Source organism: Dasypus novemcinctus, chromosome 3 (assembly GCF_030445035.2).
Source record: "Dasypus novemcinctus isolate mDasNov1 chromosome 3, mDasNov1.1.hap2, whole genome shotgun sequence".
In the NCBI taxonomy this organism is placed as follows: domain Eukaryota; kingdom Metazoa; phylum Chordata; class Mammalia; order Cingulata; family Dasypodidae; genus Dasypus; species Dasypus novemcinctus.
The window spans coordinates 747,146-772,773 of record NC_080675.1 but is presented as its reverse complement, the minus strand read 5'-3'; the positions used below and the strand labels follow the sequence as shown (position 1 = coordinate 772,773).

The following is a 25,628-nucleotide window of genomic DNA, read 5'->3' as shown; positions in this document are numbered from 1 at the left end:
CCTCAGCTGAGGCCGCAACCCGCTCCCCGGCCATTCAGCCCCGTCCTCGTCCAAACCAGGTAAGGGGACGGGCCTGGCTGCGGGTCCCACTGACACGCGGCCCTGCCCCAGCGTCCAAAGAGTATGGACGGGGGACAGAGGGGACAGACAAACTGACACAAGTCAGCGACCGAGAAACTGAGCCGAGGGGGCGCCCCGGAGAGTCGCGGTGAGTGGAGCAGCGGGAGACCGGGACGCGCGGGAAGCGAGGCGCGGGGAGGGAGGCGGCGCCCCGCGCAGCCCGCGGAGGCAGAGCAAGCGGCCCACCCAGCCGGGTCCGCGCGCCGCAGCCTGGCCCGCAGTGCGCGCCCCGACCCCGCCCAGGCGCGCGCGCCCGGCCCGCGCGGAGCCCACCCGCCCGGGGGAGCGGGCTGCAGGCGGGGAGTGGGGCGCACCGCTGCCAGGGGCTCCGGGCCAGGTGGGCAGCACCAGGTGGAAGCAGTCGCACATCGCGGCGGCCGGCGGTGCGGGCCGGCGGGCGGCCCGTCGCGTCCCCGCTCGGCTCCCGGCTCCGGGGCGGCTGCAGTCCGGCCCGGGGCGGGCGGACGGCGCCGCGCTCTGGCTCGCGGGCCTGGCGCTGCGGCGGGCAGCGGGACTCCGACTGCGGACGGAGCCCGCGCCTCGCGCCGGGTCCTAGGCGGCCGCCGAGCCCCCGCCCCCCGCCCGCCCGCAGCAGTCCCTGCGACCACTGCGGAGCGAGCGCGCGGGCGGTGCCGCCGGCCTCATTCAGCCCATTGGCCGCCGCGCGCCCCGGCCCGCCCCCGGCCCGTCCCCGCCCCAGGGGTCCCGAGCTCCCGCTGTGCCCGCCCCCGGCGCCATCCCCCAGGCCCCGTTCCCCACCCGCCAGCCCCGCCCAGACCCTGGCGCCACCCCGCACCCCTCACGGGTCGGGATCCAAGAAGTGGACTTTGGAGCCCCGTGGGGGACGGGTCCGCAATCCCGTCCCCCCGAGACCCTGGACTTGCCCCGCGCGCCGCTCCCTTGACCACCCCTTCAGAACCCACCGCGTGGCCCCCCTTCCGCTGACAGGCGCCCTCCCAGTGGGGTCCCTGCAAGTTGTGGGCAGCTGGGTCCGCAGCAGCGCAGGGAGGCGACCACTTTTATCTGGGCTGGTAAGGACAAGTTGGGGTTCTCCAGGGACGGGGAGGAGAACGGGGGTGCGGGTGGGGGACCAGCCCAGGATGTGCGCTGGGAGGTGGCTGGCAGGACAGGGCGACCCGCGGGGAGGGGGCAGTGCGGGGTCGAGGGGGTGTCCTGGAGCCCACGGCCTCCAGGAGGGGCCCTGCAGGGCTTCCTGGGGGCAGTCTAAGCGGGGACGCCGGGGATGAGGCGGGAGTCAGGCCGAGGAAGGGCGTTCTGGACGGGGAACAGAGCCGTGCTGCGCAGAGGATGGAGGGTGAACAGCTTGTGCCCCGGCCGAAATTTTGGGGTGGGGGCAGGGGGAGATGGTGGAGGGCGCAGAGTGCAGAGGGGCCCCGTGGGCAGGGGGGCCTCCCAAGTCACCAAGCAGGGACTCCCGTGGCCGGTGGGAGCTGAGGAAAGACCACACAGGCAGCTGAGCGTTTCCCTGGAGGCCAGGAGCCCTGGGGGGCGGGAGCTGGACCAGGGCGGTGCTGGGGGGGGGGGGGTTGTAGATGAAACAGGGGGGACTTGGTGAGCACTGGAGCGGGGAGTCCCTGGGATGCGGGTCTCCCTGGCACCGACAGGCAGAGGATGGCCCAGCCGTGCCAGGGAGGTGGAGGGGCAGGCACAGGTGTGGGGCAGGGGGAATTGGGGGGGGGGCTGGGGGGAGGGGAGAGCTGGGGAGGGCCGCACCGCCCAGGAGTTGGGAACTGGTTGGGGGATGGGGCAGGGGGCTGGGCTGGGCGCGCTCACACCCCTTGTCCTGGGGCCCACCGGGAGGGCCACGCACACTCACACCCGTGACGCGGACACGCACACGAATGCACAGACCCTGGCTCACGGCGAACTCGGCTACGTTCCCCACGCACTCAGAGACAGGCGCACTCGCGCCCAGGCACCCACAGACACACTCGGGGATACACGCAGACACGCCCACACGCGTGGGCCCACCCAGGCGCACACGCACCCACGCGCTCTTCAGGACCCAGACGCGCCGTCACGGCTCCGCCCAGTCTCACGCCCCTGCGCGCACTCAGGTGCGCACGCGTGGGGCTCCCGCGGACCCGCACAGGCTGCGGCGGGTGACTCAGGCGGCGCCGTCCCCGCGTTCCCGTCAGCCGCGCCGCAGCCGGGCAGGCTTCCAGCTGCGGGTCAGCGGGACGCGGCTCTCGCTGCCGGGAAAAGGCCCCTCCCGCCCCCAGCCCGGGACCCGGGGGCACGGCGCCCTCTGGGCAGGGCCCCGGCACAGGGTTCGCCCCTGCGCCTGCCGTTTTCCCCGGGGGCGGAGACCCTCCTCCCCCTCTCCTCCCAGGCCCTTCCCTGCGCATTCGCCCGGGGGTGGTCCCTGGTGGGCGCAGCCCGCAGGCAGGGAGAGCTGTCCTCGCGTCACTCGTGCCCCGGATGTAGTGTCCCTATGTCCACCGTTTCTCTGAGTCTGGCTGTGGGAGCCTGGGGGCAGGGCCTGGGGGCAGGGCAGGGCCTGGGGGCAGGGCAGGGTGGGGGGCCCTGAGGAACAGGGACCTGGTGCACAGATCCAGCTCTGAGTGCCCCCTCCAGGCGGGTGACCTCGGCAAAGTCATGTGGCCTCTGGGGCCCTGTCCACATGGGGCGGCCTCGCTCGGCCTGGTGTCCCCTGGGCCGGCAGCTTTGTGGCGGTGAGGCCGTGCCGGGGGCAGGGGTGGAGGCTGGGGGCTGCCTCCGGCCTCTCGCCTCCACTTCCTGCAGCAAGATGGGCGAGACCCCCTGGGTGGCATGGATGGGGGGGACCGCCAGCCAGCCCCTCCCACGTGCTGGGCCCGGTGTGGACATGCCTGGGCACCCACCCTCAGCCCCCTCAGCCCGGGGGTGCCAGGACCCTCTGCGCTCTCTCCACGGCACCTGCCTTCCCCTCGCTCAGAGGCGTGCCCGGAGCCTGGGGCCAGGGTGCTGGTCGCTGTGAGCGCTGCCCTCTCCAGGCTGCCCACCCGGGTACAGGTCCCTGGACCGAGGTCTCTGAAATCCCCAGCTCTGTGGCCCTGGGCAGGTCCAGGCTCCCCCCACGGCATCGGCTTCCTTGTCTCAAAGGGCGCCCAGACCCTTGTCCTGCTGTGGTGAAGCGGCCTGCAGCTGGAGGGGGGGGGCTCAGCTGGACACACAGCCCTTGGTCAGTCTGGTGGGGGCGGGGGCTGTTGGAGAATCTTCCCAGAAAGCCATGGTTCAGGGGGGGACTCCAGCCGGGCTGGGACTGGAGGGAGCCCAGCCATGCCCCCCCCGCCGCACCTCTGCCCGTCCCCCCACCAGAGGCTGGGCCGGCGCCGCCGCAGTGCCCTGTGCTGCCAGGAGCTCCCGCAGCCCTCCCTCTCCTGTCTTCTCCCGTTGGCCCCAGCCCCCTCCCGATGCCCCCTCCAGGGCGCGACGGCCGGCCGCGGCAGGCCACAGCAGCTGGGCCTGACCCAGGAACCACTGCCCCTCCCGGCACAGGCGACACCCCAAACCTGTTCCAAATGTGACCCCCTGGGTGGGGCCGGCTGAAAGTGTGGGAGAAAACTGCTGCCACGTGACATGCCCAGGACTGGCCTCCTTCTTGGGGCCACCGTGACCGGACACTGGGGACCACTCCCCCAGGGTGGCCCTGGGTCCCTGGCCAGGGATCTCTGGCTGTGACTGGACACTGGGGACCACTCCCCCAGGGCGGCCCTGGGTCCCTGGCCAGGGGTCTCTGGCTGGCCTGCAGCCTTCCTGAGGGTCAGTTCTAGGGCCTGGGGTGCAGAACACAGGGTGGGGGGCGGGGGGGGACATGAGCCCTCCTGGACACAGCCCGCCCTGCCCCCACTGGCCGCAGGCCCACTGCCCTCCGCCTCTCCAGGCAGGCAGGGACGCCGGAGGCCAGTGAGGATGCCTCCTTGCGGCAGCCGCAGAAGCAAAAGGCGCTCTGCCGCCCTGCCCGGCCCTGGGCTCAGCGCAGAGCCCAGCTGGGGGGCACGAGAACCCTCTCCTCCCCCACCCTCCCTGGGCCCCTAGCGCTCAGAGGGCGGGGGACCTGCTGGTCCAGGTCTGAGGACTCCAGGGAGCAGACGGGGTTGGTCCCTGGGTCGGCAGCCTCACCCTCCCCCTGCCCACGCCCACCCTGGCTGGTCCTCCGTCTCCCCCAGAGCTGAGAGCCCACTCGGGCCTGAGGTGGCCCCCAGTAGCCCCGCTGCACCCACGCAGCTCAGCACGCCGCGACGCTCGGGAAGGCGCCAAGGGCTGGTGCCCAGTCCAACCAGGGCAGGTGCGCTCGCTGCTCCCGCGGCGCCCCCCGCTGACAGCAGCTGGGGCGCCCGCTCCACGGGCCCCAGGACCGCTGGTCTGAGGACCTGGAGAAGCAGGATCCTGGGCGCGTTCCTGGCAACAGGACTGCTCCCCAGTGCGTCCTCCCTGGAAGGCGGTACTGGGGCCGAGTCCTGCGGACACGGCCAGCCATGGTGGGCTCCAGCAGAGCCGCCACCCAGGCCAGGCTGCCCACCCCCCCCGCAGCTGGGGCTCGGGGAGGGCCCATGTGGGAGGGTCCCGTGGCTCCTCCTCCTGGCCAACCCCCCCACTGCAGCCCCTCCACGGTCCCTTGGGGAGTCAAGGCCTGTGACCCACGTGCCCCCATGCTAATGGAGGCCCCCATTGACAGTCTCCCCTGGGGACTCTCAGTTCTGTCCGTCCCGCCCTATAACCCAGGGGTCACCCATGCACTGTCTGGGCTGTCCCCCCTCCGGCCACCCAATCCCAGGGACACCCCTGCTGTCCCATGCACCTTGGCTCTCCCGAAGGAGCCCCCTCCCACCGAGGCAGCTGAGGGCCACCCAGGGGGGTTCCTGAGGCTGCTGAACAAATCCCCAGGGAGCAGCGGCTCCGCACAGCAGATGCGCATTCTCTTGCTGACCTGGGGGCCACGGGACAGAGTTCCTTCCGGAGGCTTCCAGAGTGGCCGCCCGGCCTTGGCTTCCCACGGCCGCTTCCCCCCTCCTCTCACTCACCAGGACCCAGGCGACGACACTGGGCCCCCTGAGCCAGGACACCCCCCTCCTCGAGTTCCTTACTCCACCCCGTCTGCAGAGCCCTCTGCCCGCGAGGACCCTAACGGGGCGGGGGGGCTGGGACTGCAGCTCCTCCCAGCACAGGGGGGTTCAACCAGCCTCGGGCCAGGGCGAGGGTGACCGCCCCTGCCCGGCCCAGCCCGCCACCTCCGGCAGCACTCCCCCCACTCTTCAGAGGGGCGCGGGGGTTGCTGGGCCTCGGCCTCCCCCTTCACGCGAGGACAGCCCTCCTCAGCACCCCGGCTGGAAAGGCAGGCAAGACGGCGGCTGCCGGAGCCCCCGGGACACCAGGGCGGGGTTTAGAGCCTCCCACCCGAGGCGCCCCCAGGGTGGGCAGGGCGGAGGACGAGGGGCCCGGGCCAGCCCAGGGGTCGCAGTGGGGCACTGAGCCAGCACCCCTGCCCTCAGGCCATCATTCGGCAAACGCTGGACTGACCCTCCCGACAACCGCACCACTCCCCCTCAAGGGAGCCAGAGGTGGGGGCCGAGGACCGCAGGGCCAGCACCGGAGGGGCAGTGTGGCCACAGGGCCCTGCTGTGCTGCCTCTGGGAGGTGAGGAGGGGGCTGGGGGCTGCCATCAAGGGGCTGAGAGTGACTCCTCTTGTAACTTTTCAGTGAAAATTCGGGGTAGCTTGGCAGAGAAGGAACCGGGCCCGCGGGCCCACGGGTGGCAGGTGGGAGGTGTGTGAGCGGGAGGGGTGGGCTGCTCTGCCCAGAGCAGGCCGCCCGGGGCCTGGGGAGGCCAAGTCGAGCCCTCCCCTCAGGGGCACCGTGGGCCTGCGGGTGGGGGAAGGGCTGGGAGGCGAGGTGGCCGCTGACCAGGCAGCCTCGGGCCTGGAGGGGGCGGGAGACCCGGCTCCTCCTGCCCTGCGCCGGCGGGAAGCTGGGGAGGGCGAGGTTCTGGGGGTTCGCAGTCCCTCCTGCGGGAGAAAACCGCAAGCCCCATGGGCCCGCGGCGGGGGTAAGAGGGGCGGGGGGGAGGGGGGGTAAGAGGAACAGGGTAGGAGGGCAGCGGGGAGGGGGGAGGGAAGAGGGGCGGCAGGGGAGCAAAAGGGGCGGGAGGAGGGAAGAGGGGCGGCGGGGGAAGAGGGGCGGCGGGGGGAGAGGGGCGGGGGGAAAGAGGGGCGGGAGGGAGGAAGAGGGGCGGGGGAAAGAGGGGCGGCGGGGGGAGAGGGGCGGCCGCAGGGGAGGCGGGGGCGGGGCGAGCGCCCGGGCTGGCCCCGCCCCCGCGGCTGCGCGCTGACGTCACGGGGCGAGGAGCGACGCCGGAAGCGGGGGCCGCCGCGCGCTGTTGCCTGGCAACGCGCTGGCGCGGGCCGGAGGAGACGCGGCGCGGCGGCGGGAGCGGGACCCTCGAGCCCCGCGCGGCCCGGGCGCGGGCTCCCCGGCTCCGGCGGGCCATGCGGCTGCGGGGCGCGCTGAGGGGCCTCGCGGGGGAAGCCGGCGGGGCCGCCCGCAGGGCCTCGGGCGACGGGGGTGCGAGCCGGGCGCCCCGGGCCCTGCGCCAGGGCGCCTGGGAGCGGCCGGGGACCCCCTGCGGCCGCCCTGGCCCCGCCGAGGCCCCGGCCGAGCGCGGCGGCGCCTGGGGCGAGTTCGCAGGTTTTCGGGAACCTGCGGCCACTTCCCCGGAGCACCTGGAGGGGCCCGCGGACCCTCAGCCGCCCGGAGCCGCTTCCCGAAGGGAGCGCGGCGGCCACCGACCTCACCCGGGCGGACCCGGCGGGACCCGGCGCGCCGCCCCCACGCCGCCCGAGGTACTCTCGAGGGCCCGCGAGGCGTGGGGCAGAACGCGGAGCCCGCGCCCCCGCGCGCCTCGGCGTGGGGCCGGCCCAGCCCTGCTGACCGCGCCCGAGGCACTGGGGGGGGGGTCGGGTCCACGCGGCTGCCGCGCAGGGCGGCTGCCCCCAGCCCGCTCCAGCCTGCAAGGGGCACCTGGTGTGAGTGGTTCATCACTGACTGAGGAAGTCCAGGGATTCTAAAGCCACGGGGACACCCGTCTGCCGCTGGGAGAAGCGTTCAGGAGGCGACGTCCATCGGGGCTGGCGCAGGCCGCCCCCATGCCCCTGCCGGGTTCTCTCTCGTGGTTGGTGAGGTATAATTGATATGTTAGGGGAGTCTGAGCATAACATGAAATCTGCATTTGCTTCTCAATTCTTTTCTGCAAGAAACTCTGTCCCCGATGAACAGAGGCACAGGGACACAAAACGCGTACATAGCCACCACGTGTGCCTCGCACGCCCACCTCCCCAGCTTTCTGCACTTGCCCACACTTGTGCTATAAGTTTCTGCCCAATCCTAGCCCCCCCTCTCCCACCCCTTCACAGTAACTTGGGTGAGAACTGCTCCAACTTCCACTTCCACAAGCAAACCTCGGGTCTTAGCCAAAGTAAAGAATGGGCAGCTTCTTAGCCAGTTAACACGGGAACTGTGCAGCCATTTTCAGCAGGTGTCTCAGCTGCCCTGAAGAGTTCTGCGAGTGCTGTGCCCAGTCTCGTTTCTTACCTTCTTCAGGGGACTGCAGGGCAGGGACACAGACTTCACACAGGAGCACTTGCAGTTCAATCAGCCACAAATTGCATCGGTACCAAAAGAACGTGTTTGGATAAGGTAGCTGGCACAAGTCTTTTCTCAGGTCTGTGTTTTTCTTTTCAGCCTCTACTTGGCTATGAGAAAACTTTCAAGTTTGCTTTTCAAGAAGTACCAGTCCAGCAGGCAACTGAAGGTGTTTCCACCTTAGACCATTTTTTAAACAGCAGCAGTGAAGAAAGACCTGGTCTTGAATCTGTACATAAGCAATTATGGTAACAAACTTAAATTGGAACAGAATGTTTATTGCAAGGATTCTGGGCTTACACTTTCGGTTGGGGGAAGTAGGTGCGTGAGGCCTCATTTTGCCTTTGCAGTGTCCTTCCTCCTGGAGTCCTGTGGTCCCCGAGGGGCCTGGGCAGCCGGGGCCATGAGCTGGTCATCTCTTGAGTCCGCTGTCCCCGCCCTCCCAGTGGCCCTGGCAAGCTTGGCCGGCACAGACTGGCCTGAGGTCGGCTCCCGCAGTGTCCTTGCCCTGCCCAGGGAGCGTTGCGTGGGCAGAGGCTGGCAGGGCCATGGCCGGGCTGGTTCCTGGCAGCCTCTGCAACCGTCGGCCCCAGCTCAAGCGCGGGGCCCACCTGGTGTCCTGGGGGGACACTGCAACCCCCGGCCAGCCGCGTGTGCAGGCCTGGAGCTGCCCGCAAGGCCCAGGGTTCCCAGCAGCTTCCTGGGGCCCGAGGAGTGGCGTCGAGGGGGAGAGTTTGACTCGGCGGCTTTTAGCTCTGGCTGTAGAGCTCAAGGGAGGGTGGACCACGGCTGGGCGGGCGTGAGGGCGGCGAGGGGCACCCTGGGTCTTTCTGGAGGCCTGCGCAGCAGGGCAGCCCTGTCTAGTGCCCAGGCCTGCTCACGAGCTCCGGCACCGGCTCTGGGCCCTGGGGGCAGGAGCGTGTCCCAAACTCTAGGCTGGCTTTGGAAAGGATGTTGGCGCTGGCCTCGTCTCTGCCCAGCTGTCTGTGCGCCTTCCCCTTCCTCCGAGGGTCAGCGCAGGCCTGCCTCCTCCCTCGACCTCGCCTGCGGCCTCCGCAGCAACGCGCGGCACCTGGCGGGCGGCCCCCACCCCTCCCTCGCCGTCTTGTCCGTCTCAGCCCTCCTGTGCGCCCCGTGTTGAGTGTATTTGTCCCCTCGCGATGTGTCCACACTGAGGCCGGGCCGGGCTGGGTAGAGAAGTGCTGTAGAAGGGGGCGAGCAGGGAGGCGGTGGGGCCGCTGGCCGGGACTGGCAGGACAGGACCCTGCGGGCTGCTGGGACGCAGCTCGGTGCTCGTCCTCAGAGCTCGCTGGCCGCGCCTTGATTACGGCATCTGTTTCCCAGTTCTGAGTCTAGGAAACTCTGGAGAGTGCTTCAGAACACAAGTACCACATCCGCTCCACGATGCCCCTGGACTGGATCTCGCTGCCGAGAAAACCTCTTTCTCGTTCTCGGGATAGATGCTGCGCTGAAGGTAGCACGCTCTGTGGGGCCCACTCCGGGTTGGGGGGACCTAGTGGCCCCCCACCCCTGGGACCGCCTCCTGCCGGGGGCACGCCTGCTGGCGGGACCTGAGTTGTGAGCGGCGGTGTCGTGAGCCGCGGGGCGTGGCAGGAAGGGCAGGGAAGCGACTGGCCTTGGTGAGCGCCTGCCCTCCGGAGCGGGAGGCAGACGTGGAGGCTGGTGATTAGAGCCACACGCGAGTGTCGGCGGAAGACGCCGTGGGGACCCGGGATGCGGGGCCCAGGCCTGCCCAGCGAGGTCGGGGGCTTCCTGGAGAAGCCCCTCTGCACCGGGCTTGGGGTGGGCCGAGCAGCGTGCGGACGCAGAGGGCCCTGGGGGCTCAGGAGGGTGGCGAGGCGGGCTCTGCTCCGGATGGTGGATGCGGGTGACGGGCCGGGTGTCCTCTGGGTGTGCAGGTGGAGACTTGGGGTTCGCCTAGGTGTAGCCGTAAGTTCACCCTGGGAGGCATCGCTAAGGCCTGAGGCTGGCGCCAGGCGCAGGGGCAAGCCCAGAGCCCAGAGCAGGGCGGAGGCCCAGGAGGGGCCCAAGGAGGTGGCCAGGGAACCCAGCAGTGGGCGCAGGTGGCCAGGCGGCTCGTGACGCGACGTCAGACGCCCCGTGCTGTACAGCACAAGACGCCACCTCGCCGAGCCGCTGCGTACCCCAGCTGCTCTCAAGGTCTCTGCTTGAGGCTCAGGGCCCAGGGCCCAGGCCAGACACGCGCGTGTCCAGAGGTCCCAGGAACGGTCCCGCGGGGCTGAAGGCCTCCTGGTCCTGGGGTCGTCAGCACTGGGACGGGGCCTCACCGCGGCCTGGAGCGCGCGTGGGCTCAGTGCCCTGCACCGGCCCGGGGGCCCCACAGATGTTGCTGGAAGGTCGTCCCTGGCTCTGGTAGGGCGTGGGGTACCACAGCCCTGGGGCTCAGCAGCGCACACAGTGTGGCCCAGCCTCCATGCTGGGGGGAGTGGAAGTGGGGAGCTCCGTCTGTGCTGGGGGAGTGGTGTAGAAGTGGGGCTCCTGCTGGGGGCTGCCGTGGAAGTGGGGCTGGCCCCCGAGCAGCCGGGTGCTCGCCGCCCTCGCGCTCCGCGTGGAGCTGCCCGCCGTCCACCCTGACCCGGATCGGGCTCGGCCCTCAGGCCGGACGTGCCGCCTGGCGGTGGTCTCTTTCCTCAGGGGCCGCCGTTCGGAAGGTTCTGGCCCCGCAGCGCCTGAAGAAGCTCCTGGAGGAGGCGGCGTGCACGTGAACCCCTGCGCAGCCCTGATCCAGACCAAGGTGCACTGCCACCCGGCATGGGGGGGTGAGGCGGGGGTGCTGCCCCGAGCCCCTGGGGCCCCACAACGAGTCCCTGGGTTTCTCTTTGATGCCTTGTTTGTGAGGAATGAGCATGTGCGCTCGTAGGGCCGGCAGGTCGCTGCAGAGAGAGGCTCCCAGGGAGAGCTGGGGGGGGGGGGGTGGTCCTGAGAAGCTGGGACCCTCGGTGTGGAGGCTGGGATGTGACCGGGCCAGGGCAGCGGACGCGGCTGAGTCGGGGCCTAGGAGACAGGCAGCCTCGGGCCCCAGGCTCAGGCCGCGGGGCGTGGGGAGCATGGAGGGAGCTGGGTGCCTGTCCCCCAGCTCTGGTCTGGAAGGCGGTCTGGAACAGGCCGTGCCCCAGCGTTGCGGGCTGGAGGCTGGGGCCCACCTTCTGCGCCGTGTCCTCTCCTGGGGACTGCCCACTGCAGACCGCAGGACAGCCGGCCTGGCCCCCCGGCCCCGCCCCCCGGGGGAGGGACTTGGGTGCAGTCAGGGGTCCGCACTGAGCCGGGGGAGGGTGGGGACCGGGAGTCCAGCACAAGGACGCTGCTGGAGGGAGCTGGCGGCCACTCGGCAGGGAGCGCAGGGAGGGGCAGGTGGGAGGCTGCTGCCCGGCCCATGAGGGGCCCATGGACGCCAGCCGCGCAGCGTGGTGGGAAGGTGAGGTAGGCGAGGCGGCCCTGGGACCTGGAGCTGAGCGCGGGGCAGGGGTGCTGGGATGCAGCTGAGCGGCCCTGGCCAGTGGAGACAGGTCCTCTGGGTGCCAGGCCCGTTCCTTCAGAAAGCACCGTTGCACAGGAGGTGGAAACTTCCGGAAGCACGCTGCAGGGGTCACCTTAGAGCATAAAAACCTTCCCTGTGCCCACCAAGGCAAGAACTGGGAAGGCGTCCTTTGGTGCTCAGCTAGTCGGACGGCGGGCTGGGGCCCCACGGCGCTGGCGGGTCCACGGCCTGCTGGCCCGGGCGCGCAGCTGACCGGCTCCTCTCCCCCCGCAGCTCTCAGAGGCCCCCGGCAGCAGGCAGGGCTGCCTGGTCACCTACAGCCTCTTTCTGAAGAAGACGCCGCTGCCGGGCAGCGTGCCGTCTCTGTCGGCTCCCAGGAGGAAGGTCTTCACTGTGCGGCAGCTGACGACGGCCTGGCCTAACGGGGACGGTCACTGAGGCAGAGGGGCGCCTTCTGTCGTGATGAGACTGCGTGGTTTTTTGCTGGACCCAGAGCTGCTGTGTGGAATTAGTGCCCAAATCTGCTGCCTGGACTTCTGTTTTCTGTGTCTTTGAGTTTATAATCTCAGTGCTACTTTCCTTATTAACTTTATTATTTTTCAAGAGGTTCTGGGGATCAGACCCGGGGCCTCAGCAGGTGCTCGGTGCTGAGCTCCGCCCACTCCGCCCCCAGACTCCCCACTTAGCCCGCCCTGTGCCGGGTCACGGGGCCACTCACCAGGGGTCAGCTGTGGGGTGTGCCGCAGCCGCCCCGGGCCCCGCTGAGGCGGGCGTGAGCACGGGGTGCCAGGTGCCGGTGCCATGGGCCTGGTCGGGCACAGGCTGGGGCGGGGGCTGTGACGGGCCTGGGCCGGGACAGGGCGGCAGCCCCCAGCAGCGTCCACGCCAGGGCCCCGGGCCAGCAGTGTGTGCCTCCCCCTCACTGTTGGGTTTCTCTGAGTTTCAGAAAAAAGAGGGAAAGGTCAAGTGTCACTGGGCAGGTGGCTGCCAGAGAGCGCCAAGCAGCCAGATGGAGAATGGCGTGGAGGGTGCCCACTGCCCCTGCCCCTCGCGAGCGTGGGCCCTGCCGCCGCTCCCGGACCCCCGCGGCCGTGCAGGGGGCACTCCCGGGGCCTGAGGGCAGGCCTGCCAGGGCTGCCGCACGGGTGGCCTCCTGCGGCAGGGCGGGCTGCGGGCACCAACGCTCTCAAGATCCTACTCAGGCGGAGGCCTCGCGAGAATGGGCTGAGGCCGTTTCCCGCCTGCCACAGAGCCCCCGGCCGGTCCCTCCGGAGGGCGAAGGCGGAGACTGGCCAGAGCGCGCCCCCAGCCAGAAAAGGGCGGAGCTTGGGAACCCTGCTCTAACGTGCACCTGCTTCAGGGCAGCCCCCGTGGTCCTGCAGGGCGCTGCCGGCAGAGACCCCTCGGGGGGCCCTGGCGCCCCAGCTCTGAAGCTGGAACTGCCAGGACGGCTTGTCCTGCGCCCTTCCCCCCTCTCCAAGGCCCTGAGTCCTCACACCACCCGCAGGCACCCTGGCATCCACACTGACTGGTGCTTCTGAACAGGAGCCCTGGACCCCACGGTTCCAAGTGGACCCCCACCCTCAGAGCCCCAACAGCTTGGCTTCTTGTCTGCCTACTGGTGGCACCGCCACCTGCTCAGCTTCCCAAGCCAGAAGCCAGGACCTGCCCCCCGTCGCCTCACACCTCACTTCTCACTTGTGCCTTTGATGCCATCTCCTCGTCCAAGTCCATTTGAGGAGGGGCTTCCTGAGTTAGGGGGACCTGGGCGTTCTAAGTACTGGGTGTTGCCTCCGATTCAGATCTACGAAGTACAACCAGCCCAACAAGTGACAAAGTTATAGTTAAAAAAAAAAACCCAGAGAGGTAAGAATAAAAGAAAGCCAAGAACTAAAGCAATGAGCCTTTCCTCAGAGAAGAGGCACGTGTTGCTCTTTCCTGGTCAGCAGTGGGAGGCCAGTACAGAGAATGTTTGCTTGTTGAGCTTTTAATTGCCACAGGCAGACGCGGGGACATGGGCGTCCTCGGCCCCACAACACAAGTTGGAGCTTGTCCCCCGGCTCTCCACATCTTCACTGTTTGGGCGTAGGATGCCAAAACCCAGAGGTAGAGAGACAAGCTACCCCAAGGCCAGCGGGGCCACCCCCAAGTGGAGGGCAGCGTCCCTCAGAGGTTGGGGGTGGGGTGGAGGCAGGAGAGCCGGGGGACCCCAGCAGTGGCTGGAGATGGTGCCAAGTCCAGAGAGGTGGCAGGGGGCTGAGCGAGGAGCGCAGGGGACTGCCCTCCGGCGAGGACGCGGCACCGAGGGGCCTGCTGTGGTTTCCCAGCTGCTCAAGCACGTGCTGCGCAATGGGTCGGCCTGGCTCAAGGCGCTGAGGCACGTCAAGGCCAAGAGGCGATGCCTTCTTCCTGGGGACACGCGTTCCGGGGCCGGCTGCCAGGGCCCCCGGTCCTGGGCTCCCCTGGCGCCAGGCAAGGCCCATGGTGGCCCCTCCAGCCTCTCCCCCTTCAGTGTTGTGATTTCAGCTTGTTGCTCTCCCTCTGTGGCCTTTCTCTGTGTCTGAATTTCATTCTCTTATAAAGGACTCCAGTACTAGGATTAAGACCTTGCTGGTTGGAGTGGGCCACACCGTAACTGAAGTCGCCTCATCTAAACCCTACGACAATGGGAGGTCTCACATTTAGGAACACGTTTTCCTGGGGTCCGTAGCTCTAAACCACCAGTCTCCCCGGCACAGAAAGTTGAGGTGGAAACAGAAGGCAGAGAACCCTCGAGAGGTCTACAAAGAGCAGAGGCCTGCAGAGAGAGCAGAGGCCTGCAGACACAAGCACAGCAGAGGGCTGCAGACAGAGCAGAGGCCTACAGGCACAGTAGAGGCCTACAGGCACAGCAGAAGCCTACACATAGAGCAGAGGCCTACAGACGCAAGCACAACAGAGGGCTAAGACACAGCAGAGGCCTACAGATACAGCAGAGGCTAATGGGCACGGCAGAGGCCTGCAGGCACGGCAGAGGCCTACACATAGAGCAGAGGCCTACAGACGCAAGCACAACAGAGGGCTAAGACACAGCAGAGGCCTACAGATACAGCAGAGGCTAATGGGCACGGCAGAGGCCTGCAGGCACAGCAGAGGCCTGCGGGCACGGCAGAGGACTGTGGGCACGGCAGAGGCATTCGGCCAGGCGCAAAGCCCAGGCCCCAACACCGGCACCTTGGCTGGGAGTGCCAGCTGAGCTCCAGAGCCTGCAGCACAGCCTCCAGCTGTGCTAAACAAGTGTCCCGATGTCCCTCGAGATACCTGTGGCCTCACTAGAGCCCCACGGAGTCCCCATCCAGCTCCCACAACAGGGGCCTGCCCTTTTTGGGAAGTAATTGTTAATCAGTTCCTTCTGCCCTTTCACACAATAAAAAGTTACCAGACACAAAAAAAGCAAGGAAACATGGTCCACAGCTGCCTCGTTTCCCATGGCTGCTGAGAGAGGCACCAGTCGAGGTGGCTTAGAGCACATCTGCTCTTGGCCTGGAAGCAGGAAGTCTGAAGGCCAAGCCTGGGCAGTTCTCCCCTGCCTCCCCCCGCCTCCCCCGCAGCCCTGTCTGCGCCAGCCCCGCTCCCTGGTGCCGACCGCTGCCTCCATCTGCACAAGGCTGCCTTCTCCCTGCACGGCTTGTCCTCTAGGGAGGACACCACCTGACACAGTCGGGGCCCGGCCATCCGCCCGTCAGAATGCCCCAGGCTCCCTCAACTTGTGCGAGGTGTTTCCAGGTAAGAGCCACCGCCACGGCCCAGGGGCAGGAAACCTCAACCCCCCGTCGTCACCAGAGGCAGACACGGCTCAGCACGTGGTGAACTACGGCAGAAGCGGTACAGGATCTAGTGGAAACAGTGGCAGCATACGTGGGAATATGCAAGTTTACAGCGAAAAAAATGGACATAAAAAATATAACCGGTTCATGACTTGGGCTTAATAGCAGACTAGGCATTGCAGAGGAAAGGATCAGTGAACCTGAAGACAGGTCTACAGAAACTATCCAAAAAGAAACACAATGAGGAAAAAAGAATAGGTATCCAAGATCAAATGGCCTAACTTTGGTGTAATTGAAGTCCCAGGAGGAAAGAAACTGAGGAAAAATACTTTAAGATTTAATGGCTAAGAAGTTTCTAAAAACTGATGAAAGACAATAATATACAAATCCAAGAATCAATACCTCAAGCAGGATAAATAGGAAGCACACCACACCTGCACATATCAAGGAGCCAGAGTAGAGACGAAAGGCGGCAACCCCTCCCAGAGGCAGCGGTGGCCAGGAGCAACGGATCAGCATCTCCACTGTGCCGAAGGAAGAGTTGAGTGGGACTTCTACGGCCACTGAAATACAGCAAGCAAAACGAAGGTACCGAGAGCAGTTGCGGTCCAGCCCAGCGACAGGCTAAACCAGTTATTTGGACAGGAATACTTTGATATAAAGAACGTCATGTAAGGTGGTGAGCTAAACAGGCCAAGCAGCAGCAGGTGCGGGAGGGGGCCGCTGCCGCTCCTCAGGAGAGCCCCTCCTCCGCCAGCAGAGGCTCTGGCCTGCACAGGGGATGGGCTGCTGTAGGGGCGCGGGGCCTGCGGTGGTGAAGGAGCCCCCCAGTGGGCGGGCAGAGGCGGTCTGCATGAGCATCTCGGGGTGGCAAGGCAGGGGTGCGAGGAGGCACACGGGCCGAGCCCAGACACCGAGGCAGGAGTGCATGGGCATCTCACAGATGGCCAGTGTTGATGTGCTACTTGTTTTTAAGGTCAAAAAGAAAAAAAGTGGGGGGAAAACCCAAGATATTTGGATACGAAGTGTTAGATAGCATTAAGGAATTATTAATTTTCCAAGTGCAAAATGGTATTGCGGTTAATGTAAGAAAATACCCTTATTTTTGAACCTTAACATTGAAGTGTTTAGGAATGAAATGTGTCGATATCTGAGACTTGCTTTAAAATTCTTTCACATAACATGAAAAATGTTAACTGGCCAGTGCAGACCGGGCACAGGGGTTTGGCATACCTTTGTGTTTAAACGTGTTTACAGTAAATTGTTGTCTCTGCAGGTTCAGCATACTCAGATTCCCCTGAATGCCGTCATTCCTTCCAGCATGCTTCCAGAAAGTCAAAGGGGAAAACAAGGCCGCTGTGAGTGGTTACCGGCCGGCGAGTTTCTCCAGCAGGGCTGTGACCTAACAGGGACCCTCCCCTCCCGGGCAGCCCCCCCCAGAGCCAGGGCCGCCTGTCGGCAGGGAGGGGAGCCCCCGCGGGCCCCGGGGCCCTGGGTGCAGTGCCCAGTGCACCCTGTAAATGCCTCTGAAAGCAGCGAGGGGGAGCGGCTCAGGGTCAAAGGGCAGGCAGGCACGCTGAGCTGCACACGGGGTCCTTGCTCCACCGCCCTGGGCAGTTCCTAGAGCGATGGTGGCAGGGGGGAGGAGGCGTGTCCACGCCCAGCAGTCAGGGGCCAGTGCCCTCACTCAGCCCCCCGCCCGGCACCCAGCGGCACGTGGGCCCGCGCAGAGCCAGGCCCCGCCAGGGGAGTGAGCGGCCTCCACGGCCCCCACCCGGCTTGTTCCACTGGACGCCGATGGCGGTCAAAGGGTGACCCCAGCAGGGGCAGCGGCAGGTGCCCCGCTGCCCGCACCCAGGGCCACCTGCTCCTCCAGAGGCCCCGCCGGACAGTTCGGGCAGCTCCCAGGCCTCCGGCCGCCTGGCCGGGAGCCGCGGCCTAGCTCAGGATCGGCTCTGGGGTTCCTCGCCAGCACCGGGAGGAAAGTCCCTTTCTGAAATTCCTGTCTGTCAGCCCAAGGCAACGTGACCCCCTTGGGGTGTGGCCGTGGTGCTGGGGGATGCTCCAGCGGACGGGGAGAGCGGAAGCTGCTGGAGTAGGGAGGAGCTGCGGGGCGGGGTGGCCGCGGGAACACAGGCCTCTGCAGAGTGCGCGGGTGCACGCGGGGGTACCGAGGCAGAGTCCTGAGGCGGGGAGCGTGGGGGCGCACCGGGCTTCGCCCTCCAGGCCAGGGGGTCTGCTCGCTCTGCGTCCCGGCCGACCTGGCACCCACCAGCTCTCGGGCTCAGGGGCCGAGGCGCGCCCAGGGGGCCACAGAGGCCCACACCCGCCGCCGCCCGCCCGCCCACGGTGGGGAGGGGCGCGCCCAGGAGGCACCGGCCAGCAGCCCGCGGTGCCGGGATCCGGAGGCCAGGGAGGGCCTGGCCAGGGTGGCCGAGACCAAGGCCCACTGGTCCCTACGTGCAGCAGGGCCTGCCACGCCTCTGCCCCCCGTGGGGGCTCTGCCCCTCGAGCCCAGGGACGGGCGCCCGCCTCCGGAGCCCGCGGGCTGATTTCTGCTGCCCCCTGACCCCTGCTCCTCGGCCAATGCTCCAGCCTCTGAGCCGCAAAGCTCCGGCCCAGCACGGCCACGGCGGCCGGGGGCTGTGCAGCTTTTTGAGAAGAAAACACAAAATCACAAACCCAAGTTAGACTCCGGGTTTTAGTGGAGAAACGACAAAGGGTTAAAGAAACACTACAAATTCCAGAAAAACCCTTTGACTGATGGACTCCCCGACCCCTCCGTCGTTTTCCCTGCGTTTCTCGCCCATAAATTGAAGATGCCTCCTCGTGTGACAGTAACTTTATGGTACCATTTTCTGAGATAAAACTTCAGTTCTCCATGCTGCGGCAGGTGGGTTTTCTGCTACGTTTAGAAACGCTTCCTCCAGCTTAGACGGTTCCCAGCAAAGCCCTGTGGACGTCTGGGGCTGCCGTCAAGCTGGGAAAACCTCTGGGCTTTCTGGAGGTTTGGGAAATCCTTCCGAGGGCTTTCGGCTCCACCCATCCCAGTGCACGGCCCTCCAGCCCTCGTCCCTTGGCCGCCCTCCAGGGCTGGGGATGTGCCTGTCCCCTCGGCGGCACGCGTGCTCCTGGAACGCCGTCCACCCCAGGACCGCCAACAGCTTCGCTGGGCTTGGGAGCAACTGCGGACGCGCAGCTGGCCGGCACGCTCCAGCTCCACCTCCGCTTCTCGCCGCCCAGGCCACCCGAAGCCCACCAACCCAACTAGGGGGCGCAGGGAGGAGAACGGGGGGCGGAGAGGCTGTGGCCAGGGCGCTCCTGGTCACCTCACACCTGATCCCTCACCAGCCATTGACCGCTCTCCACGCCCCTCCGGAGACCCCACCATGTCCTGCCTGGGACCCCCAAGCCGCCAGTGCCTGGGGCAGTCGCAGGGGAGGGGGCTTCCAGCTGCGTCCGGTGGGGGGTGCTGGACAGTGTGTGGTTGGGGAAGGGCCGGCAAGAGCAGAGGGAGCAGGGAAAGGAGGGTCCACAGGCCTGGCGCGCACCGTCCAGCTGTGAGGACCCTGAGGCCTCCCATCGGCCCAAGCGAGGTCAGGGTGATCTGCGTGAGGGAAGGGGCACCCCGCGGGGGTCCTGGGTGGCTGGGAGAGCGGGCGACCCCACTGCCCCGGGCAGGCCTCCGAGGGAAGTTCTCTTCCCACCTGGCCTTACAGCCAAGTGATGCGCTGGACCGAGGGGGAGAGAGACTCCACGGCCAGGAGGCGCAGCCCCACGCCTGCTCGTTGTGCACTTGCTGGATGCGTTTAATTAACGAGAGCGTCACATGTGACGTGGCCATAAACAGAAGAAAAGGAGCCTTTCCAGGCTGAGGGGTGGGAGGCAGGAGAAGCCCCTCAGCAGCACCGTGGGGACGGGGAGTGGAGCTTCACTTCCGGGCGGTCCCTCGGGCCCCCGCATCAGTGGCCCCCGACACAGAGGCCACGGGTCACGGGCCTGACTTCCTGTCATTCTAGACTTCGGTCCGGCCTGCGGGTCTTGTCCCAGCCCTCCACGACCGCCCGCCCGGTCAGCGTGGGGGCCCCGCCCCTGGGCAGGCGCCCCGGGAATAAGATCCAGGAGGGCCCAACCCGGGTGAGGGAGTCCCAGGACGAGACGGCCTGAGACGGCCCGAGACGGCGTTCACACACAAACAGGATAAATCATGCCCTCGCGACGGTCAGCTGCAGCTGAGCAAGTCAGAGGAAGCGCTCCGGAGGGGGCGAGAGCCAAAGGCAAAGGCCAGGCGCCCCTTCCATCACCCCCGGGCCCCGGGCCCCGGGCTGCGAGCGTGGGAGGCTTACACGGGCGCCACAGGGAAGAGGCGCTCCTTGAAGAAAAAGCCCTTTCCTAAACCTGAAGCCGGTGAAACGTGCCGACTACGATGGTTCAGGCTATAAAAATGTCTAAGGTAGCAGCAGAGGATGTTCATAAAAAAGATATACTTTTAAGAAAATAGCTGGAAAATATAAAAAATACAAAAAGTTTAAAAAATATATCTTAAGATAAAATATTGCCCAAAACATATAAAACTTAATTTTTAAAACTCCACCTATCTAAACGAGAGACCCGATGCAGAGGGAGGCCACCCTCGACAGAGCCGTGGTGGGGCAGGGGCCAGTGGGAACGTCGAGGGTGGTCCAGGAGGTTCCGGGGCCGCCCGCGAGCAGCCGCTGTCCCGCGAGGGACGCACGGGCAGGCGCAGCCGCTGTTCCGGACGTCCTGACCGGCAGGAGAGCGAGGCTGGCAGTGGCCGCGGGCGGGCAGGACGCCACGCAGAGCTGCGCCGCTGGCCCATCCGAGGGGCTCTCTGGAGGCAAGCGTCCACGTCCCGCCCGCGCCACGCACTGCCTCCGCCTCAGGTTTCCACCAGGATCTCCACGATGTGGTCGAGCTCGCCAAGGTCAGGCCTGCAGCTGGCGCCGGGGGCCGGGGCGTCGAGCGCGTGGTGGGGGGCCGGCTTCGCGACACCCACCACGCCCGCCAGCACCGAGTCCAGGTCGTAGGCAGAGTCCGCATCTGGGAAGAGGCCTTCCGCGGCGCCGGTCGGCCCGCCGTCCAGCGTCCCCAGGAGGTGGCCCAGCGACCTCGGGAAGCCCCCACTGCTCTCTGGGGGCCCGCCCTGAGGGCTCCCGGGCGCCCGTGCGGCCGCGGCTGTGCAGACGCCCGCGTCCCTGGGGAGGCCGCCGGGGGCCGGCCCCTCTCCCTCTGGCTCCCGCGGCGCCCAGCAAAGGATGTCTGTGGACACGAGGCGGTCGCGTGGCGCCAGGCCCGCGCTCGGAGGGGCCGCCGGCCGCCAGCCGCCGTCCAGGGTCATCTCCTCCTGCACCTGCCGCACGGTGTTGGCAATGAGGACGGAGCGACACAGGTCGGGCTCTGCCAGCACGTGGCACAGCTGCAGCTTCGCCAGGGACATGTCCAGCAGCAACTGCCGCTGCGCGGCGCGGGACGGGGCGGTCTCCTCAGAGTCGGAGCGTTTCCTCTTTAATCCGCGTGCAAACATCGCGTCCTGCCAAAACCAAGCGAGATGCCGTTTAGCACCGCTCACGGCCACAGCCCGTCACCGCCCCGAACGCCCCGAGGCGAGGCAGCCGCAGCTCCCTCCGTGGCAGAGGCACGCAGGGGCGAGAGGGCTCCCGCGCGGTGCTGAGTCTCCCTCTAACCCACGGAGCCCGGGAAGGCTGGCTGGCTTCCCGTTTCTTGCAAATGTCTCGTCCCCACGCTGCAGCACAACTTTTCCCTGTAAGCAGCACAGGAGAGAAATGCGAGCCACGGCGGTGGCCTGGAAACCTGTGCCACAGGGGAGGCGTGGGGCCCACGAGGGACCGACAGCCCGGGATGGAGCCGGGCAAGCCCCGAGCCCAGGACGTGGGGGCGCAGTGCCTCCTCACCAGGCCCCTCGGGGCGCCGGCCGGCCAGGAGCCCTGCGGGGGACAAGACCACGGCTGCACGAGAGCTGCTGGCGCGTCCCCCCCGCATGGTCTCATCTCCCGGAGGCAGGGAAGGAACCGCTGGGTGTGCCTCCTTCTTGCCAGCGCAGGGGCAGCGGTGAATGCCCGGCTGCTCGGTGGCTGCGTCTCCCGAGAGCTTCTCCGAGACGAGGGCCGGCGCGCCAGGCCACAGGGGCGCGTGTCCGCGCCCCAACCTGCGGGCAGCCGGCAGTGACCCCCCACTCGAGGTCGGTTCTCCCCGCGGGCAGAGGCTTTCTGATTACGCCGCCCCCGGGCCCTGTCGGTGTGAAGGCTGGGTTTTGGCCAGAGCTGGCCCGGTGCGGCCACCTAAGCTCCCCGTCTCACTCCTAACTCCTTCGCCCCTCCCAACAACCGGAGGCCACGGGCCGGCGTGGAGGGGGGCTGCGGCCTCAGGGCCTCGCCCGGTTTGCTGGGACCCACAGCGCAGCCGGCCAGGCCAGCAGCCGGGGGAGCTCCGGGACGCAGCCAGCGCTCCAAGGCCCCGGCGAGGCCGATGCAGCTGTGCTCCCAACGCCAGCCGCCAGGACAGCCCCGGCCAGGCCAAGGCCTTGATGGGGGTTGGACAGTCACTTCCGTGCCGTCCTCTGGCGACGGCACGAGTTCCGCCGGCCTCTGAAGTGCACCTCGAGGCGACACGCGCGTCGCCCTCACGTCACTTAGCAGGGGCCTTACGGGCCCACGGCCACGCCCGCAGCAGGAGGGGTCTCGGGGCTAAAGCGCCATCGTCAGCATGCACCGAGGTCCTTAGACAACCTGGGGAAAGGCCCTCGGCTTCCCCAGCCACGGTCACACCGCACCCGAGACCCCAGCCTCAGCCCGCTCCCGGCCACCCCTCTCTGCCTGTTGGTCCTGCTGCTCCCGCCCGGGCTGCCCCATTCCGCCCCTGGCCAGCGCCAGCCTGGCCCTCCGCCCGCGTGCAGGCCTCCTGGGCTGCTCACCCCGGGGCCGGCCTGGGGGCTCAGGCGCACTAAAGCTTCCACTCCCAGGAGGAGCAGGCAGGCACAAACCATCCCCGGAACCGGTTCTAAGCCGAGAAAGCCTGGGGCACGGAAAGCTGTCCTCGAGGGCCACCACGGCCCGTGAAGGGCTCGGGGCAGGGGGCCTTCCAGACACAGGGGCAGGGCTGCAGCCTGACCCCGCCGGTGGGACACGCACACAGCTACACGCACGCACACATGCACAAACAGGCACAAGCACACGCTACACACATGCACATGGGTGTGCACATGCACGCCACTGTCAAACTGGTTCTGGGAAGGCTGGGTCAACGCACCCACCAATTTTCTAGTGCATTAATTTTTTTCACACTTGCTGGTAAACTTCCCCTTTCCAATTCACCAAGCGTCCCACTGTCACAGTTAGAAACTGCCGCCCCCCACCTCACTGGAACCCTGCGTATGCAGCATCTAAACATTTCAAGATTTAAAACAAGCTGACAGCTGAGGTGAGGCAGAGGTGTGGACTTAAAAGCTGCATCACTCCCATGTGCCATGACACGTGCGGTTAAATCACTCCGGCCCCGCAACAGTTGCCCTGCGTGAAAACAGCACAGCTGCCCAGGAGTGGCGACGCACACGTGGAGAGCTGATGCAAGATTATGCAACAAAAAGAGACACAGATTCCCCGGACACAAGAGCAAACAACAGGGCAGGGAATAAATCTTAAAAAAAAAAACAAAAAAAAAACCACTCCGACCTTACTCATTTAAAATTTCCAAATGCTAAGCCACCGTTATTTTTCCATTATACCCAACACAGAGCACCCAGACTGCTCTGAACACCTGGAGGGCAGTTCTCCATCCGCAGTGCCCTGGGGACCGAGACCCTCCTCGACCCGCCTGGGCAGCTCCCTGGGTGCCAGGGGAGTCTGGGCTGGGGCTGCCTCGGGACCGGCTGGCCGCAGAGCCTGGCCCACCAGTAAGTCTGGACAAGAGGCAGACACACGCCTGCCTCGCCCCGGGGCCGGGGCCCACCCGCTCCGCTGAACGCCCCAAGTCCACCAAGGCCCGCACTTTACCCCACGAGCATCAGTGGGGACCCCCCCCAGGTGAAGTCGCGGCAGCGCCCCGCTGCCTCAGCCCAAGCCCAGCGGGCCAAGCACAACGCGACGGGGTCCCGGCAGGCCCTGGGCAGCTCCACCTGGCGGGGGACAGTGCGCCGGGAGCTGGGCCCAGAGGGAGCCACGAGGTCGTGGAGCAAGGCATGCCTGAGGCCCGCGGAAGGGACCCCACCCCACCACCCGGCCCAGCGCCTGGGTCCCCGGGCTGGGCAGGCCCCGGTCGCCACCGCAGCCGCTGCTGAGAAGCCCAGGGAGGCGCGGGGTTCAGAGGCAGAGCCGCGCTCACATGACCTCATCAGATTTGCTGCAAAACACTTCTTCAAAGACAAACCTGGAAAACTGAATTGGAGCGATGGGTGTATGTGAGTTCATCTCTCCACTACAGTCTGAAATTTTTTGCAAGCAATTACTAAAACCTTAGTTGCAAGTGCTCTTGTTACGTGGCTCGAAACACCAGCTTCCTGGTATGCCTGCCCCTCTCCCTGCAGGAAGGCAGTAACCGACCTTACTACCAAGGATGGAAAAACCTGAAAACAAGAGTGGGTGCGGGAAAAGTCCCCTGGACGTTAGGCTCGCCTCTGTGAAGAGGCAATTCCCCCTCGGCTCGTTCTGAAAGAACGGCCGCCTCCGGCCTGCTGCCCCAGGAGAGAGCGCGCAGCCGCCAGCCCCACCCGCGCAGGCCGGTCCTTCAGCTGGATTCTGAGGCCTGGAAGCGGCTTCTGGTACTTTCCTAGTCCCAGGGCCATGGCTCCCCACCTCTGACCCGGTGCTGTGGGGGCTCGAGGAGCCCCTCTTCCCAGCCCCGTCCCACCGTCAGCCTCCCGTGAAGGCAGCTGAAGCCGGACTGCAGCGGGGGCAGGCAGACCCCGAGTTGGCGGCACTTGCTTCCCTTCAGGCTTAGACACGACGGGGAGGGACGTGCCTCTGAAAAGAACCAAAACCGAAAAACACAGGCAAAGAAATGAGCGCTCACCGGCCAGCCCAAGCCCTGGCGGAGGGCCACAGAAAGGTGCCCGGGCGCACCGGCCTGGAGGGGCTCAGGTGCAAGCCCGCCTGGGGGCTCTGCCGGGTGCAAGCACCCAGGGTGCAAGGCCGCCTGGGGGCTCTGCCGGGTGCAAGCCTGCCTTCCAAGCTAAAACCCAAGCACTCTGCTGCAGGCCGGCGCCCCCTCAGCTCAAGGACTGCACGTTAGGGGTGAACCTAAGGGCATCGTCCGCCCCGGGCAGCGGTGGGCGGAGGGAAAGCTGGGCGCCGGCCGGGCTGGATGGGACAGACAGACAGAAGGCTGGAGGGGGAGTGGGACCCATCAGGGCCGTAAATTCAGGAGCCGGCGCCGCCCTGCAGGTCTTGCAGGCCGGGGCGGGCGCAGGGCTGAGCGGACGAGCCCGCGCTCGCTTCCCAGGTCAAAGGTGAAGAGCCGACGTCCTCCCACGCTGCCCCAAGTCCATTCCAGTTTTCTTCCTAAAGCCAACAACTCGGCAAAAGCCAACGAGGAAGAGGAAGCTGGAGTACCACGAGGTCCCGGAGGCTGGTGGCTCCGGGTGGCCTGGCTGGTGGTCTGCGAAGCCCACCCCGCCCCGGCCACCTGCGCCCCGCGGTCCCAGACTGCCCCCAGGTCTCCGGGGGAGAGCAGCCGAGCCGCGGGGCTGCCCGGAGACCCAGGGGGCAGGGGGGCGGCGGGGCGCGGGGCCTCGGCTGGGCGGGGGCCGCGAGGCCTCGGGCGCCACACAAAGGCCGGGCCGCGGAGCCATCTCGAGCGCCTCGCCCGCCCACCGGCTCACCTGCGCGCCCCCCGCCCCGGGCGCTCACCTGCGCCGCAGAGAAGCGCCCGTCCCGCCGGTCCCGCCGCGCTCCGCGCCCGCAGCCAGCAGGGCCCGCCGGGGCGGCGCGGGGGCGGGGCCGGGGCGGCGCGAGGGCGGGGCCGGGGCGGCGCGGGGGCGGGGCCGGGGCGGCGCGGGGGCGGGGCCGGGCCGCCCACAAAGGGTCACCATGGCGCCGCCGCGCCGCGCACGCTGATTGGCCGGACGTGGGGGCGGGGCCGCGCGGTTCGAGCGCGGGGGCGGGGCCTCGCCGGCGGTGTTCCCGCGCTTGCGGCCCGGCCGTTGGGCTCGCGCGGGGTCGGGGGCGGGGTCCGGGGGGGGTCCGGGGCGAGCCACGGGGCTTTGCCCCCACCCGCTGGGGCGCGCGGGCGGGGCTGCAGTGGGGGAGGGGGAGTGGGGGGAGCCCGGGCGGGGGGCCGCGCAGGGGGGAGGGGGAGGGGGAGGGGCCGCGCCGGGGGGAGGGGGAGGGGCCGCGCCGGGGGAGGGGGAGGGGCCGCGCAGGGGGGGAGGGGGCCGCGCAGGGGGAGGCGCGGGCGAGCCCGGGGGAGGCGCGCGGCCTCGGGGGCTTCCCCGGCCGCCCCGGCGCTGCGCCCCATCCCGGCCTGTCCATCTCCGCCTGCTCAGACGCGGGGGTAGCCCCAGGGGGTTC

The 25,628-nt window shown here is 67.6% G+C and overlaps 3 protein-coding genes across 3 annotated transcripts in view; 1 reads left to right on the top strand and 2 right to left on the bottom strand.

Moving 5' to 3' along the window:
• Window positions 1-489, bottom strand: part of AHNAK2 (AHNAK nucleoprotein 2) — a 43,854-nt gene extending 43,365 nt beyond the window's left edge. The window contains exon 1 of the mRNA XM_058294905.1: window positions 435-489. Coding sequence (XP_058150888.1) covers window positions 435-489 — 55 coding nt within the window. The remainder of the gene's footprint in view (window positions 1-434) is intronic.
• Window positions 490-6,511: 6,022 nt separating this feature from the next.
• CLBA1 (clathrin binding box of aftiphilin containing 1) lies at window positions 6,512-11,864 on the top strand. Its single transcript, XM_058290863.1, has 5 exons — window positions 6,512-6,962; window positions 7,861-8,009; window positions 9,106-9,236; window positions 10,440-10,537; window positions 11,555-11,864. The coding sequence occupies exons 1-5, from the start codon at window positions 6,609-6,611 to the stop codon at window positions 11,717-11,719; spliced, it is 897 nt and encodes a 298-aa protein (XP_058146846.1). The 5' UTR covers window positions 6,512-6,608; the 3' UTR covers window positions 11,720-11,864.
• Window positions 11,865-17,774: 5,910 nt separating this feature from the next.
• CDCA4 (cell division cycle associated 4) lies at window positions 17,775-25,035 on the bottom strand. The gene is made up of 2 exons (XM_058290901.2): window positions 24,969-25,035; window positions 17,775-20,638 (listed from the first exon to the last, which is right to left on the bottom strand). The coding sequence occupies exon 2, from the start codon at window positions 20,630-20,632 to the stop codon at window positions 19,988-19,990; it is 645 nt and encodes a 214-aa protein (XP_058146884.1). The 5' UTR covers window positions 20,633-20,638; window positions 24,969-25,035; the 3' UTR covers window positions 17,775-19,987.
• Window positions 25,036-25,628: the final 593 nt, after the last annotated feature.

What these genes read in the sequence shown, in the direction of transcription:
- CLBA1 (XM_058290863.1), top strand. Translation starts at nt 6,609, where the DNA reads ATGCGGCTGCGGGGCGCGCTGAGGGGCCTCGCGGGGGAAGCCGGCGGG. An exon ending in GATAGATGCTGCGCTGAAGG is followed by an intron (nt 9,237 to 10,439) that starts TAGCACGCTCTG and finishes CTTTCCTCAGGG; the next exon opens with GCCGCCGTTCGGAAGGTTCT. An exon ending in CAGCCCTGATCCAGACCAAG is followed by an intron (nt 10,538 to 11,554) that starts GTGCACTGCCAC and finishes CTCCCCCCGCAG; the next exon opens with CTCTCAGAGGCCCCCGGCAG.
- CDCA4 (XM_058290901.2), bottom strand. Translation starts at nt 20,632, where the DNA reads ATGTTTGCACGCGGATTAAAGAGGAAACGCTCCGACTCTGAGGAGACC.